Source organism: Phragmites australis, chromosome 11, assembly GCF_958298935.1.
Source record: "Phragmites australis chromosome 11, lpPhrAust1.1, whole genome shotgun sequence".
Lineage (NCBI taxonomy): Eukaryota > Viridiplantae > Streptophyta > Magnoliopsida > Poales > Poaceae > Phragmites > Phragmites australis.
In genome coordinates this window covers 24,588,339-24,603,564 of record NC_084931.1, presented here as the reverse complement: position 1 = coordinate 24,603,564, position 15,226 = coordinate 24,588,339, and the positions used below count along the sequence as shown (strand labels likewise).

Sequence of the window (15,226 nt, the reverse complement as noted above, 5' to 3'; positions counted from 1 at the left end):
TTCTCTTTTGTGATGATATATATTTCTTTTTTTTATTTTTAATTTAATCATTAGATCATAAGATGAATAGTATGGATAAAATTTTATGAGAATCTTTTATAAGACAAGATCTTATAAAATTAGCTTACAATGCAGATAGTTTTTAACCTTAGACACGACGCCGCGGATAGGGGTTGACCTTTTCTCTTCCGTTTCAGAATCTTGTGTAGCAATTGTTCAACGGAAGTCCAACAGAGTTTCCTCGAAAGGGAAAATGGGCTTCTTTTAATGGTCTTCCTGTCCGGGCTTAATTCAGCCTTGTTGCTGAATTCTGACGCTTGACGCTTCGACAGCTTCCATGGGCCTCAATCAGAAGTTCAGAACAGAGGCGCACAACTTCTGCACCTGTCATTCCAAGGCAGACCGCTGCCGGCCGGTTGCTGCGTGCAGCAGCTACGCACGGCAGTGTCGTCATAAGAAGCAAGATCTTGCGTAGAAAATCACCGAATGGAGCAGCGCTCGCAGCTCTTACGTTTAGGTCTCTTGCAGAATCCAGCACTTGCGTAGCGTCACACCTGCGTGCCATACGTACACGACGACTGCCGTCTTCTTCCACCGTTTATGATTCGCCATGCATGCTTGTTTCCTTCTGCGCCCAAGCAACGACTGAACAGGGAAGCCCACGAAAGGGACATGCACATATGCCACATGCAACTGCAACTCGATCTGCACTTGGAGTAGTTAGTCATCGCCCTCACTCTTGCAAACTTGGCAATCCGGCAATGGCTATCAGTGCGCGAGCTGGCGTGAATTAAAGAGAGCAAGAGATGACACGAAACGAGGTATCGCTTTCGATCGGTCCAAACGCTGCGGCAATTTGCAGGGTTGCCGGTTTCCACGCTCAACTCGTTGGCCATTCGGCAGCCTCCAACCTTCCAAGTCCATTGTTCATCAGAGTTCTCTATCAAGTGACGCGGCTAGCGGGTAGTACGAGAGAAACTAGGGATCGTGCCTAATAGAGACATGCATGCATTTGCAGTACTTACATGGCCAGAGTTAGAACCCTTTCTTCCATGGCAGTGTCCAGCTCCAAATCAAGTCGAGACCCTTGTGCAATGCCGAGATGAACTGGTGGGTCAGCTAGCTCTTCAAACCAGGGTGCAGTTATGTGTCTAGGTCAGTAGTTAAGCATGCATGTTCGTCGCCATGACGGGGAGGGAACCTGTTGGAAATTAATCTCGTTTTGATATGTCTACGTAAGGTAAGATCAATAGTATAGGCAAGTCGATACGTGTAGTTCTTTCTACCACACTTTAGATTCCACATAATAAAAAGTTGAAAAAGTTTTGGTCAGCCAGTTGTCATATATGTACTCGTATAGAAGGTCTACGAGTACGCGGAATACACGACAGCCGATCAAATCCAAGTAGTTTCATGCACGTGCATGTGTCCAAGTCGAGTACGATAAGGGTCCATAGAGTTCGAGTCAGAGTCTGTATGCTTGTTTGGTAAAGTATGCGTGCATGTGCACAAAATCTAGATACAAGCCGGAGATAACTTGTCTGGTAGGTCAGGTACTCGGGCCTATATAAGCAAAGACATATAATAGGGGTTAAGATATCGAGTCGAGAAGCTCAGAATCCTTAATCTTTATCTAATTGATCTTAATCGGTAATTAGAAAAATAGTTTCAGATAGGTATTTCACAAAACATAGGTGGAGATTAGAGCTAGGATTTGTCAAACAATTCGTATCTAGTAGTGGGTATCATAGCTTAGGGAATGTTAGAGCTAGAATTTGTTGAGAAGCTCAGAAATACTCAATTAAGTACTTAGCAAGCTTAGAACTACTCGGTGAACTACTCGACAAGTTTGCAAGTATGAAAAAAGGATCCGCGGCTATGACGACGATGGTGGCAATGTTGAGCATGTGTTACTCACCAAAGAATAAAGGAGGGCTAAGGAGTATAAGGGTGGTGGTGACAGCTCCTCCAATAGTAGTGAACGAGGCAACAAAAATAAAAAATTCGACAAGGCTAAAGCGAGGTGTTAAAAATGTAATGATATGGGCACTTCCAATGGGAATGCGAGAAGTCAAAGAAACAGGAGAAGGTGTTGTTTATGACTGCAGAGAAGGATGACTACCCGACGCTACTCTAACGTGAAGAAAACATGATTAACGGGGAGATTTGGAAATTAATTTTATTTTGGTATGTCTAGGTAAGTTAAGATCAATAGTAAAGGCAAGTCGATGCATGCACGTAAGAAGCTAGAAAAGTTTTGGTTGACCATTTGCTGTATATGTACTCATATAGAAGGTCTATAAGTTCACGGAATACACGACAGTCGATCAAGTCCGAGTAGTTTTATGCACGTGCATGTATCCAAGTTGAGTACGATAAGGGTCTGTAGAGTTCAGTCGGAGTCTGTATGCTTGTTTGGCAAAGTATGCGTGTAGGTGCACGAAGTTCAGATACAAGTCGGAGATAATTTGTTTGGCTGGTCAGGTACTCAGGCCTATATAAGCAAGTACATATAATAGGGGTTGAGATATCGAGTCGAGAAGTTCAAAAGTATTCAGTTAAATACTCAACGAGCTCGGGTCTACTCGATGGAAATACGAAGAAAAAAAAAAAGCTAAGTTATCACGGTCTCGAAAACTTGTGTTTTCGTTCTCCAGAAAGTTTCAATCTATCTTGTGTTGTTCTTGTCGAGTTTAAGCGGATCGTCGAGTTATGATTGAAGAATCGTCCTCTCGTATTCTCACCAAGTGACTCACGGGTACCTCGACAGATCGTGTGGTTACTAGTCGCTCGTAGTAGTCGGTTGGTCATGATCGAGCACGTACTCGGTGGCTCGCATGGTTGGAAGCTCGCGCGACTGGTCGATGAGTGTGGACTCGTCGTGCGGGTGATCCTGAGGGCTGCCGAGACCCAACAGAACCAACCCTAGCTTCGGAATGGTATTTTTTTTATCAGAGGCCTGTATCGGCCTACACATGCACGAGCTTCGTTTTCCACTGATGTATTAATCATGCATATGTGTACCAGAGTGTCGTATCAAATCAAAAGATTTATTGTTGGATGAAGTAGCCAGTGCGTGCATATGCACGCAATTTTTCTTCCAAGTGGAGTTCAGAAGTAGTCACCGATTTGTACTTGTCTTGCATACACTACAACCTTGAATGCATGCATTGCGATCAGTGACATTTCTTTTAAATATATATATTCTTGGGTGATCGATGCAACGGGTAACACTTGCCGTGCCCTAGCTTGTAGTTTCCTCCTTGCGTAAACTTTGAGCATATATAATCAAGTCAAGTAATCCATCTCATAGCCAGGACCTACTGGTCTCTTGAGTAAATAGGATTCATGTGGGAATCTTCTGAAACAATGGCTTTCTGTGCTATCAGCTGTAAAAAGAGAAGGGCAAGAGATGCAGTTGGTCAAGCTTTTTATTTTTACCTAATTCGGCACACTTGAGGCCTTGAGCCTCCTAGCTAAAATAATCACTCCATCACACCAACAATAAATTGCACAGTTTGCTAACATATATGCAGCACTACTTGTAACTTAGCCGCAACTTCAATCCACGACTTGTAGACCATATTGAGAACCATGATTAATTCAGACCTGTTACTACTCAAATCGAGTAGTCTCGTGCACTACCAGTCAAAGAATTAACAATGGTATGAGCCTATGATGTGCAGTCACGTCGATATGGCTAGACGTACCGAAAGCAGCATGCGATCTTGGTGACAGGAAAAACTCTTGCACGCGAGGGAGACGCCATCCATTGCCATATCATAGGAAGGAAATTTTACTAACTCTTTTTTTAAAAAAAATTATGAGACTTCGATCCATGTTTTTTTTTTATACAACGGCTGACATGTGTAGCTGAAAAAAAGAAATAGGACACGTGTCATGTATTAGAAAAACTCTTATTGTGAGATCAAATCTTATAAAATTTTCTTCTTATATCCTAAGAATTCTTGTAAGAAAAGAGCAGCGAAAATGTCCCATTCCCAGCCCAGGCAGGTGCCAAAAATTCGTTGTGATCCCAAAAGTTTTTTCGTGCCCAGTTTCGTTTCGTGTGGACACCACACCTTTTCCAGCCTCTTTTTGTCTCGCGCCGCGGCCGAATCCGCGCCCGGAATCTCTTGCACCAATCGTGCATCCGTGTCCCGGTCGGGAAGCGATGATATGATGCGGGCGACTGAGAGGACGCTTTGTTTGATTAGCAGTACCAGATTCGCATCACTGTCCTCAGAAGGATCTATATGATGCGATATGAGAGGTGTGGGTTCTCACGTCAGAATTGACCTTACATCTAGCGATACGGCTGGGCAAAATTATGTTTGCTTGGCATCCATGTATACTTTGATCAGTTGAGCTTAGACCTGCTCAAATACCAGGCCGGGTATGAGAAAACCCTAGGCTAAAATCAGCCCGGCATGGCTCAACCAGAAGCCCCCCAAAAAAAATAGTATTATATTATTTTTCATGCCAAACTGACCTAAGTCCAATGTAGAAATTTTGGGTCGGGGTGACCCACCTATGAAAGTGAATGTAAATTTTATCATTAAGAGCATGTTCCTATGGAAATATCTGTTAGATATGTATTGAGATTCGTGTCTGATAAGAGACGACAAATGTTCATTATCAAAAATTTTTTTTCTCCAGGATACCTTTTTTTTTCTTACTATGCATGAATCTCAATGCAGATCCAACTGACATGTGTGTTGGTCTAGCTGACTTCCAAGCCTCAACCCGATGGTGCCCACGGCAAGGAGAAACAGAAAGAATATATAAAAAAGGGGGAGAAACATAGAGAATATAAAAAAAGAAGGGAGAATTAGGGAGTTGATGTTCGGTGGAATATTTTGCCATTACCATCACCGTTGTAGGTGGTGCACATCGGCATGCGTTGCTCAGGCTGTCAGAACATACCTCGTGGCTCTGCTACTTGCAGGGCCGGCCTTGGAGGGAGGTAAGCGGGGCGGCTGCCTCGAGCCCCTAAAACCTAGGGGCTCTCATATCATGTATCAGTGGCATATGGTTGTAGCCTTTGGTTGGCTCAAAAGAATGGTTCCTTCGCAGTAGGTTAGGCAGTTAGCATTGGCGCCTGGTGATCTCGTCGCTGGCATGAGAGTTTGGGACACGAGGACCTCGACTCCTCATCTACTTGAGGCGGCGGGACTCGGAGGATAGGAAGCGGCATTGAAAACGAGTAGGCAACACCACCAAAGACATCATTACGCTGAATCTCCCGAATAACTAGTCTACATCCGCTGTCAAGGTAAGAAAATTATCACACACGAACATATGTCATTCGATGCAGGCAAACAAGATCGTCTCATTCTCATTCATTATTTTGTTTCATGTGGAGGCATCGAGCTTCTCCTCCAGGTCGCGCTTTGCCGCGCGGAGGGTGACGATCTCATCCATGTGGTGACTCGGTGACTCGTCATCTTATCATCTTGTGCAGTCATGGCGTCATGCTCTTGCCATAATGGGTGATAATTGGTAAGATTTGCAGTAAGCAATCAATTGATGGGCAAATTTTGCGAGTTCTAAGTGATAATTATCGAATCTTATTTATTGTGCTTGTGACTATGGCGTCAGTTAAAAGAAGACTTTTAAAGTTAAAATTGTTGAAGAACTATTTGATGCCCATAATATCTCAAGAAAGATTAAATGTTTTAACAACTTTATACATTGAGAAGAAATTGCTAGATGAGATTGATATTGATGTCATCATCAATGATTTCATATATAAAAATGTTAGAAGAAATCGTTTAAGATAATCTCTAGAAAGTGTTTGAGGCGAGTGTTGTTTTTTTGTATACTTAAAATGTTTATCAGAAATACCTTTTTAATACACCGAGTATTATCTTTATAATTTATATAATAATATTTTTTATATTTAATTCAATGAGCCCTATTTTGCTTCCATGGAAACAGAAAGGAAAAAATATGCTCAGAAAGTGGCAAAAATGGCAGAAATTCTGGACTCCATCTGAGTCAGCATGTATGATCGGATAGCATCGCCACATGTACCAGGGCTGTGCCTACAAATCAGTAGCCGTTGATGTCTCGGGCCTGCAGCAAGTATATCCTTTGCTGATACACACACGCGTACATGGCTCTCTGAGTCTGAGCTGCATATACTGCATGTATATCCTCGTTGATCAGCTCGCGCATTTGACAGTGCAAAACGCCAAAGCCGGCTACTCTACTGTCGACAGCAATCTGTGTGCCGTTTATGTCGATTCTGACCCCATCTCCATCTTGGGACCTTCAGCAATGTCGGCCAGCACGGCGACATCAGATATACTTCTACATGACCTAAAAAAAAGATATACTTCTACATGGGCATGCATGCAGCATTACTGTGTAGTGTGTGCTCGTTAACAAAGTTCCAGGATTTATATATATCTGCAGGCAAATTAAATCGCCGCAATTCCATTTCGTTGTACAGGCAGATCATGTACACACGCGCATGTGTGTGTGTATGCAAGTTCTCGAGCAAGCTTTGCGTCATGGAGCGAAGACCATGCTATATGACTGCGAATTAGGCGCCCACGTACGTAGACGTACGTTGAATGGTTGTAGAAGCCTTATCGCTGTCTTAAGAGACTGCTCTGGGTATAATAGGTGTGCCAGTTACGGCCTTGACCTGTGCACGGATCCTCTGTCTAAGAAATGGCTGATTAATTTCCCAAACTTATCTTTCTATACTACTATAAAATATATAAGTTATAGTATAATCAAACGATCTTCACCGTTCAGCTAAACTGATCATATGGTTATAGTGCAAATATTCTTTACGTTCCTACTTCCAAAAATATACTTAATCTCATATTAATTATTTTTCATATCTAGACATCCAATATTTATCTTATATGTATTTAAAAATATATTCAACATCTTATTATTTATCTTTCCTACTTAGACGTTTAATATTTACCTTTTATATATTATTATATTCTGAATTGATTCTACATTAAACACATATGCAATTGCTAGTTTGTCAGATTATCGAATCATTTATCACGAGTAATCGTACCGGCTGAGATTGGACGGCATCAATTGTCAGTGCCGATAAACTGCATCCAGAATACTCTGCTGCTCGGTCAGGATTCAGGAGCTAGTGGTGGTCGGCATCTTCAGAAGTTTCAGAGGCTTCGCATGGATCCAACTGGAAACAGAACACGGCAAAGCTCGCTAGGTACATTCTTCATTCCTCTTCCCTCCTTTTCTGGAACAAAAGGCTTAGATGTTATATCCTCTTCCAAATTCATCATCTGCGTCATGTAAAACTTGCAACATACACCACAAAAAAAAAAGGCTAAAAGAGATACCGGATCAAATTAAAAGAAGAAATGCAGGCAAATTAAATAGCTCAGTACGATCCATGAGCTAGCGGACTGAATGTCAGATCAATTGATGATGCGAAGTTCTGACTTATATGGTGAAGAACACCGGCCGGCATCTGATGGTGCTGGAAGCTTCAGTGTTTACTGCCCCGGCACTCCACGTCTACAGGCATGGCACTCGTTTTCAGGGAGAGGTCAAGATAAGAACGCAATCAATAGGAGCAGGCCTCAGAGATGCCCTCCTCCCTCCAACTCTTCCTATATATACATGCAATCCTCTTTGTATTCATCCATCCATCCACACAAACACTCACATCGCATTGTCATTTAGTTGTTGAGCCATTCAACACTTGCATCTGTTTCTGAAGAGCAAGTTTTGGAGCCTATACTTCACCTTGTTCTGGTTTTGTTCTAGTAGTTCAGAGGGAGAACGTTTCATCAGTGCAAGAGGTTGAGACAGGGTGAAGAGATGGAGGATGTGGTGAAGTTCATCTTTGGAATTTTTGGTGAGGGTGTTCCTGCTCCTCATGTGTCGGTTTGGTGATGTTCTTGTGGCTTCTTTCACTGACCGTGTTTTCTTTGTTTCAGGAAATGTCATTGCTCTCTTTCTCTTCCTATCCCCTGTGTAAGTATTTATGTAGCACCACCTTTTCTGGGCTCAGTTTTAGTAAAATCATAGTAGTGGCAAAAAAGCTAAGTGTTATCTCTGGAGTGAAATTGTAGTACATACAAACAAAACCACAAGCATGTACAAATTTTCTTGTCTATAGAAATAGCTAGAAAGAAGATATCCGCAAGGAACTGCTAGTTAGTTCATGCATAAGAAATGAAGAACTATAATTGTGGGGTCATGCATATCTTATTTTGCTTCATCCATTTTATTATTCTAAACTGGAAACCTCTAGCACCCATTACTCCATGTAGATTTCACCACCTTCAAGTAGACACGCATCTTTTGCTTTGTCCATTTGATGTTCCGTTCTTCTATTCGAAACACGGTGGAGTTCTGCTGTTGTCGGTTCACCTGTTGAGTCATGCTGCTTCCAGCTTCAAGCTAATTTCTGGAAAAATATATTTTTGTTCGCAGGCCTACGTTCTGGAGGATCATCAGGAGGAAATCAACAGAGGACTTCTCAGGAGTTCCATACAGCATGACTCTCCTCAACTGCCTCCTGTCAGCCTGGTAAAATTGCTGCTCACACTAATTTTTCCAGAGTAGCCAATTTAGCTTGCACTACAGAAACCATCAGTTCCCGATCATGGGGAGTGTAACTTTATGGAAATGTCCAAAGCCTTAGATTTCAAGATGAAACCCTCCTCATCCAAAATTGTCCAGGACCTGCGTGCTAGAGAGCTAGACACCATGGAAATGGTAGCGGTTTGTTTTGTTGCCTGTCTGGAGTGCAAGATGGTGACAAAACCAAGACAGGAACATCTCCATCGGCGTATATGAGTCGTGTCGCGCATCCGGCAGCCATCAGGTCATGCCACAAGTTTAGATGGGCCACGCCAAGAGGTGGAGATGAATTCTTGTCATGAATTTGGCCCTGTCCTGCGCCGTGGCTCTGCTCAGTGCAACTATCGGTCACACCGCAACACGTGGACCGTGCACCATGCATGCAGAATTTTGTAATACAACTTGAGAGAATTTGTGATGCAAACTAACAAAATATGTTCAAATTTATGTAAACAAGTTATTTTTTCGCATGATATTTCTGACCTTGTATGTTGCAAAGTTTAATTTACACGGCCAACGTACTAATTCGCTGCAGGTACGGCCTCCCGTTCGTGTCCCCGAACAACATCCTGGTGTCGACGATCAACGGCGCGGGCGCGGCGATCGAGATCGTGTACGTGGTGATCTTCCTCGTCTTCGCGTCGAGCCAGCGGACGCGGCTGCGGATGCTGGGCCTCGCGTCGGCGGTGGCGGCGGTGTTCGCGGTGGTGGCGCTGGTGTCCATGGTGGCGCTGCACGGGCAGGGGCGGAAGCTCTTGTGCGGCCTCGGCGCCACCATCTGCTCCATCTGCATGTACGCATCGCCGCTCTCCATCATGGTACGAACTCGTCGGCTGTCTTGATCGATCTGCAGTTCGTGTGCGGTGGTGACTTGATCTGAGAATGGAATTCGACTGTTTCGATCGATGCATGCGTGCAGAGGCTGGTGGTGAAGACGAAGAGCGTGGAGTACATGCCGTTCCTGCTGTCGCTGGCGGTGTTCCTGTGCGGCACCTCGTGGTTCGTCTACGGCCTGCTCGGCCGCGACCCCTTCGTCGCGGTAAGCGTGTCTACGACGAAACAAAGCTAGAATAATCCTGATTATATTCCTGATTTACGAGCCCTCATCAAGAAACTGCGCCGAAAAAGAATATATTGATTTCGATAAGGACGCATGCAGGCTTGCAGCTTCTAGGCGTTTCTGCGTCGATCGGTTGCCGCGCGTTTCGTTGTCTCGGCCTACCTAGACTACCGGACGCCGTTGTGTTGCCGGCACACACATGCCCGTTTGGGCCGATCGAACCAAGTGCAATGACGCGCGCGCGCGCACAGTCTACAGCCACACGCATGCACGCTGCACACGGCACAGAGTTTTTAAGTAGCTTTTTTATTAGAATAAAAAAACCTTTGTTAAACAGTAACTTTCAGTTTTTATTTTTCTGAATAAAAATTATATGAGTGATTATCTGAAATGAACTAGAAGCTACAGAGCTAAAAAAAAAGTTTTCTCTAATTGACTTCTCATACAGAATCACTTCTTTCATATAGTTTATTCAAAAAAATCAATAGAGAATCTCTTTTAACCACAGAATCACTTCTTTTAAAAAATCACTTTTTGCACAGAATTTAAATAAAGGAAAACTCTATCAGATTCTAAATAACTCGTGCCGAATCTGCGAAGCAGCGCCCATGCGCCGGCATAGCCGCCGGCCGCCTTAATTTGTGCATGCATGCCTAGTGATATTTTTGCGAACACGCAAAAGCTTGGATTCGTGGGAGAGGCTGGCAAGCAGCGAGCGTGCTGACGATTGGTGCGCGTCTGGTTTTGGTATGCAGATCCCCAACGGGTGCGGGAGCTTCCTGGGCGCCGTGCAGCTCGTGCTGTACGCCATCTACCGGAACAGCGGCAAGGCCGGCGGCAGCGCGGGGCGGGACGGCAAGCCGCAGGGCGACGCCGACGTGGAGATGCCCGACGCGAGGAGCAGCAAGAAGGTCGCCGCCGACGACGGAGTCAGCAAGGAGGACCACCAGGTCTAGCCGGATCGATCGAACGATCGATGGAATAATTGCATACCGTATATATCTGATTACGTAGATTAGCACGTGTGTTCGATGTCGTTTCAATCTCTCTCTTTATCTCGTTTCGTTTGTGAGTGTCATGTGTTTTCCCCTTGCAAGTCAACGTTCCCTCCTGTGTCGTGATTGAGAATGGACTGCAATGTGGACGAGAGTGCCTGTAATACTACTGTCCTTTACTCGTGATCTTTACATGGTTACGAATCAAAGTTATCAACGTCTTGCAGCTACTCATGCTCTTTCAGCAATACTACCTGTCATACTATTGTCATGTATTCATGGTCTTTACATAACTATTACGAATCAAAGTAATCAACGTCCTGTACTTACTCATGCTCTTTTCGCAATAGTACCTATCATACTATTGTCATGTACGCGTGGTCTTTACATAACTATTACGAATCAAAGTGATCAACGTCCTGCAGTTACTCATACTCTTCCAATAATAGTACCTATCATACTACTATCTTGTACTGATCTTTACATAACTATTACGAACCAAAATGGTCAACACCATGTAGTTACTCATGCCCTTTCGGCAATAGACATCCGTTCAGAAGGGACACCTCTAGCACGGACACGAATACAACTGTTCACCGTGTATAAATACCTACATTTATCAATGAGAAAACCAACTATTAAATCATTGTTGTCTCTCTCCTTTACATTGCAATCATAGTTGTAATACGTTATCAGCAACTCGCTCTACTGAGACTACTCGGCCACGCCGGGCACCACAAGCACAGAGAGGAATCGACGAAGAACAACGTAGAACTCGGCGATCACAGAGGATGACAGTGGTCGAACACCGAAGGAGGCTAATCGGCCAATACATGTACGCACTCACGAGTAAGCCACGATGATCGACGAAGCTCTCACCTCCCCTTTGGCGGCACCGATGATGCTCGTCCCTCTTCCTGGCAAACGTAGAACAGAAGAACAGAAGGATTAAGTACCAAATGGTCTCCGTCAATTCGACATATCAGAATTGGAGAAGTTTTTCGCTATCTTCCTGTAGTGCACGACGGCGTGTGACATCTGGCCAAGCGGACGCGCAGATTCGACCCTCGACCGAAGTCAATCGATGCTTGTCTGATGGTTGCCAACCCTACGACAGCATTTCTCCCCATTGCAGCGCCTCTTATAGGTGCACGGCCATAGCTAGTGGCAGCAGCAACGCTGCACTCCATCCTCCGACAGCGCCTGCCTGCCGGCTGCCCCTTCCTGATTCGGTGCTCCTTCGGGGCGCAAGGCCGGCACCATCCCCCCCCCCCCTCCCTCACGCATGGCGCGGAACTCCAGCGGCAACTTCCTTGTGGTTTCCTCGCTGGTCATCTTCTCAACGAGCCTATCTGGCGTAGATCTGGTGTCCTTTGAGTGTCGGACGGCCAACCCCTCTGGATGGCCCTCCCGAATCAACCCAAGGTGACGGTGGCACCGCAAGTGGCCATCCCGAGCCGGCGCGATGCCCAGCACATGGCCGCCCAATCTGGCGCGGCATCCAGACCACTTGGCTTGTCAGCTTGCTTGATAGCGACGAAGGTGGTTCGTCCAAGGCCGTGACTCTGCATGTCAACATCCTCAGGATGCTAGTGGCGACGCAAAAGACGGCAGAAGTAGTGGCCCTCAGCCGGTGCCCACCCTTCTACGGCTGCCACCCAGTGGCAGTGGCGGGGACCTATCCGGCGGCGGTGGCCTTCAGCCAGCTCACACCCTCCCGCGACAACCACCCAAATGGTGGCATAGGCAACTGATGTCGATCCTCCAAGGTGACGCGCGGCGGTGCGGCCAGCCGCCTCATGATGGAAGCAGTGACATCCAACCATGACCGGTGCAGCGTCCATTGGTGGCAGCGGTGCCTGTGGGAGGAACATTGGGGAAAACCCTAACTGCCTCCTCCCCCACATTTTATATGGAGACCCCCCTGCGCTAGGCCGAATTGGCCGAAAGGATAACTGGGCCACAACCCAGGTTGGCTTGGCCATTCAGCCGGGTGCCTGAGGCCTATGCTTATTTTGTAGATGTACCATCGGGTTACTAATATATTGCAAGATGGCCCAACTAAAAAGTACTCTGCATCTAGTACTTTTCATGTTTAAGCCCTCCGTATTTATAGTAATTGTATATTGTGTTGTTTACTATTGTAACTTCACATTTCATACCCTATTTATCTGGAAATTTGTAATATTACATGTGTTTGCTCTAATGCAATCCCTATAACATGCGGTTAAAATAGGGAAATTTGTAATGTTCCATGTGTTTGCTCTAATGCAATCCCTATAACATGCAGTTTTATTAATGACCATGTTAATTTTGCAATTGAGAATTATTTTCTTGCTGAATTACATATTAATTCACCTTAATTAAGCCCAAAGAGCTCTTATACCCAAAAGTACTTAATTCAAGCAGAATTAAAATGCAAAATCAAATTAAGTGATTACTTCAATTTAATATTTGTGAAACTCAAGGTAATTGAACTATGAAATCTATTGTATATTTATAGGTTATCCACCATTACTGTGAGGTCTACATTTTATCACTTAACTTAATAACTACCTTCAAAGTGGTCTTCTAGATATTCTACTTAGCATAACACAAGGTAATAGGAACATAGACATCTACTGACAAATGTCAGATTATGCCTTCTACTACTGCGAGATCTACACCATATTTGGTGTTTATGTTTAACATATTAGCTACATAATTTAAGGTCTACACTATGTATTTTAAGTCTCAACTTGACTTTACAAATTTTGCATCACTATTACAACATTACCATGATGATTTTTAATTTACCTATAGTAAATTAGTCAAATCTATGGTCAAATCCATGTAGGACATAATGACTGGAAAAGAGTTCGATGAACTCGCACTCGACGGTCATAATTATCTAACATAGGCAATGGACGTCAAGGTCAGCCTTGCGTCTAGTGGAATAGTAGCAGCACTTGAACCTCCCAAGAGAGAGATCCACCGTTAACAGATCAAGTAAAATATGGAGCATTATACATAATAGGGCACCATATCCATTCAGATCTTAAATCTGAATATCCAATGGAAGAGAATCCAAGCACTATATGACTAGCTTTTAAAACCAGATATGAACAACAGAAGACAATCATTTTGCCCGATGCAAGTCATGACTGAACACATCTCCGACTATAAAACTTTAAGTCCGTCGGAGATTACAATCATGCTATTCATAAATATATTCCAAGTTGTATTTTTGCAAAAAAGAACCTACAGATACGAAAAATATAGAGAAAACTTCATCTACTATACTTCCCGCTGATAGGATCTTACAGCAATAATATCATGCAAGAGAATACCAAGTTTATTCTAACTTAATACATGTATTAGTTCAGGCTGAAAAGTATGATGAACTCATTTTAAGGAATTATCACCAGCGTCCAATCGACGCTGCTTCTTTACCTGAAGTGCATACTAATATCCAGAATAACAACAAGTTCAATGGCTCTTTTAGATGCCAACTAACAAACTTTAAAGGTAAACGAAGACGCAATAGGAAGTAGAAGCCACATGCACCGAAGCAGGGAAAAGGCATTTCTAAACCCAAAGTTTGCACAAGTGTCGATGCTACAAGCACTCTACTAAGCAATGTGGCACCCTAAGATATTTAATTGATATGTATTTACAATCTATGGGACATAACTAACCATCTCAAGGATAAACATATGAATCACACTTCAATCTTTAATTAGATAATAACAAGGGAGCTAGTTGTTCACAACAAGTTCGACAAGAACCAAGTAACAAACATACTCTATCTATAGCAGCTATAAGACCCTATGAGCACGCAGAACATGATTGTCAAATTGCTTCACACGATATGTTTGAAGACTTTATCTTGTCTTCCAACTCCTTAGATATTAGCTTACCCATGCCTATCAGTTGTTGTAATAAATATGTTCTCATCATTATATATATTATATGTCATAATATTATATCAGCAATAAGGTACTACATAAAGTTTGTATATATTCTATATATCTAATAAAGAATTTCATACTAAATTATTCATTTCTATATATCGATTTCTACGAGAGTCAATCCAATAGAGGAGGAAATGTACCTAGTGGATAGTTGCACCACAAATTATATACGTAAGGAAACAAAATATTTTTAAACTCTTACTAAGAGACAAAGAAATGTTTTGATAATCGCTAGACACGATACAGTGATTGTTGGCTCCGGTATTGCCATAATTACTCTCTCTATGGGTGCACAAGTCATAATCGATGATGTTCTGTTGTATTCCGATTCAACTCGTACCTTACGAAGTTATAGAGATATTCGTCAGAATGGTTTCCATATTGAAACATATGATGACAACAAAGAGGAATTTATCCTCTTAATCAAAATAACGGATATACCAAGCTTCTCTATATACCATCTGGATTATACTATACATACATCAAACTCGTACCACATATTACGTACAAAAATAATTTTTCTATCTTGATGAAATCAAGACTTGGCATGATTGCCTTGATCATTCTACCTTAAAGATGATGAGAAAAATTATTTTATAATGCTGATTGATGCATCTCTAAAATAG

General features: G+C 43.2%; 1 protein-coding gene across 2 annotated transcripts; it reads left to right on the top strand.

Annotated features, from left to right (window-relative positions):
- The first annotated feature begins 7,576 nt into the window (after window positions 1-7,576).
- LOC133885347 (bidirectional sugar transporter SWEET1b) lies at window positions 7,577-10,877 on the top strand. 2 transcript variants are annotated; one of them, XM_062325046.1, is made up of 6 exons: window positions 7,577-7,861; window positions 7,944-7,980; window positions 8,443-8,538; window positions 9,128-9,410; window positions 9,512-9,631; window positions 9,752-9,955. In XM_062325046.1, exons 1-6 carry the CDS (start codon window positions 7,825-7,827, stop codon window positions 9,764-9,766), a joined length of 588 nt encoding a protein of 195 aa, XP_062181030.1. In that variant the 5' UTR covers window positions 7,577-7,824; the 3' UTR covers window positions 9,767-9,955. The 2 variants fall into 2 exon arrangements, with proteins under 2 accessions (XP_062181030.1, XP_062181029.1); XM_062325045.1 differs by lacking the exon at window positions 9,752-9,955 and adding an exon at window positions 10,408-10,877 and having other exon boundaries at window positions 7,617-7,861.
- The last annotated feature ends 4,349 nt before the right edge of the window (window positions 10,878-15,226 follow it).

Bases quoted from the DNA above. Each gene is read 5' to 3' on its own strand.
- LOC133885347 (XM_062325045.1), top strand. From the start codon at position 7,825: ATGGAGGATGTGGTGAAGTTCATCTTTGGAATTTTTG. The intron at 7,981-8,442 runs GTAAGTATTTAT...TTTTGTTCGCAG, and splicing joins TTTCTCTTCCTATCCCCTGT to GCCTACGTTCTGGAGGATCA. The intron at 9,411-9,511 runs GTACGAACTCGT...GCATGCGTGCAG, and splicing joins CATCGCCGCTCTCCATCATG to AGGCTGGTGGTGAAGACGAA.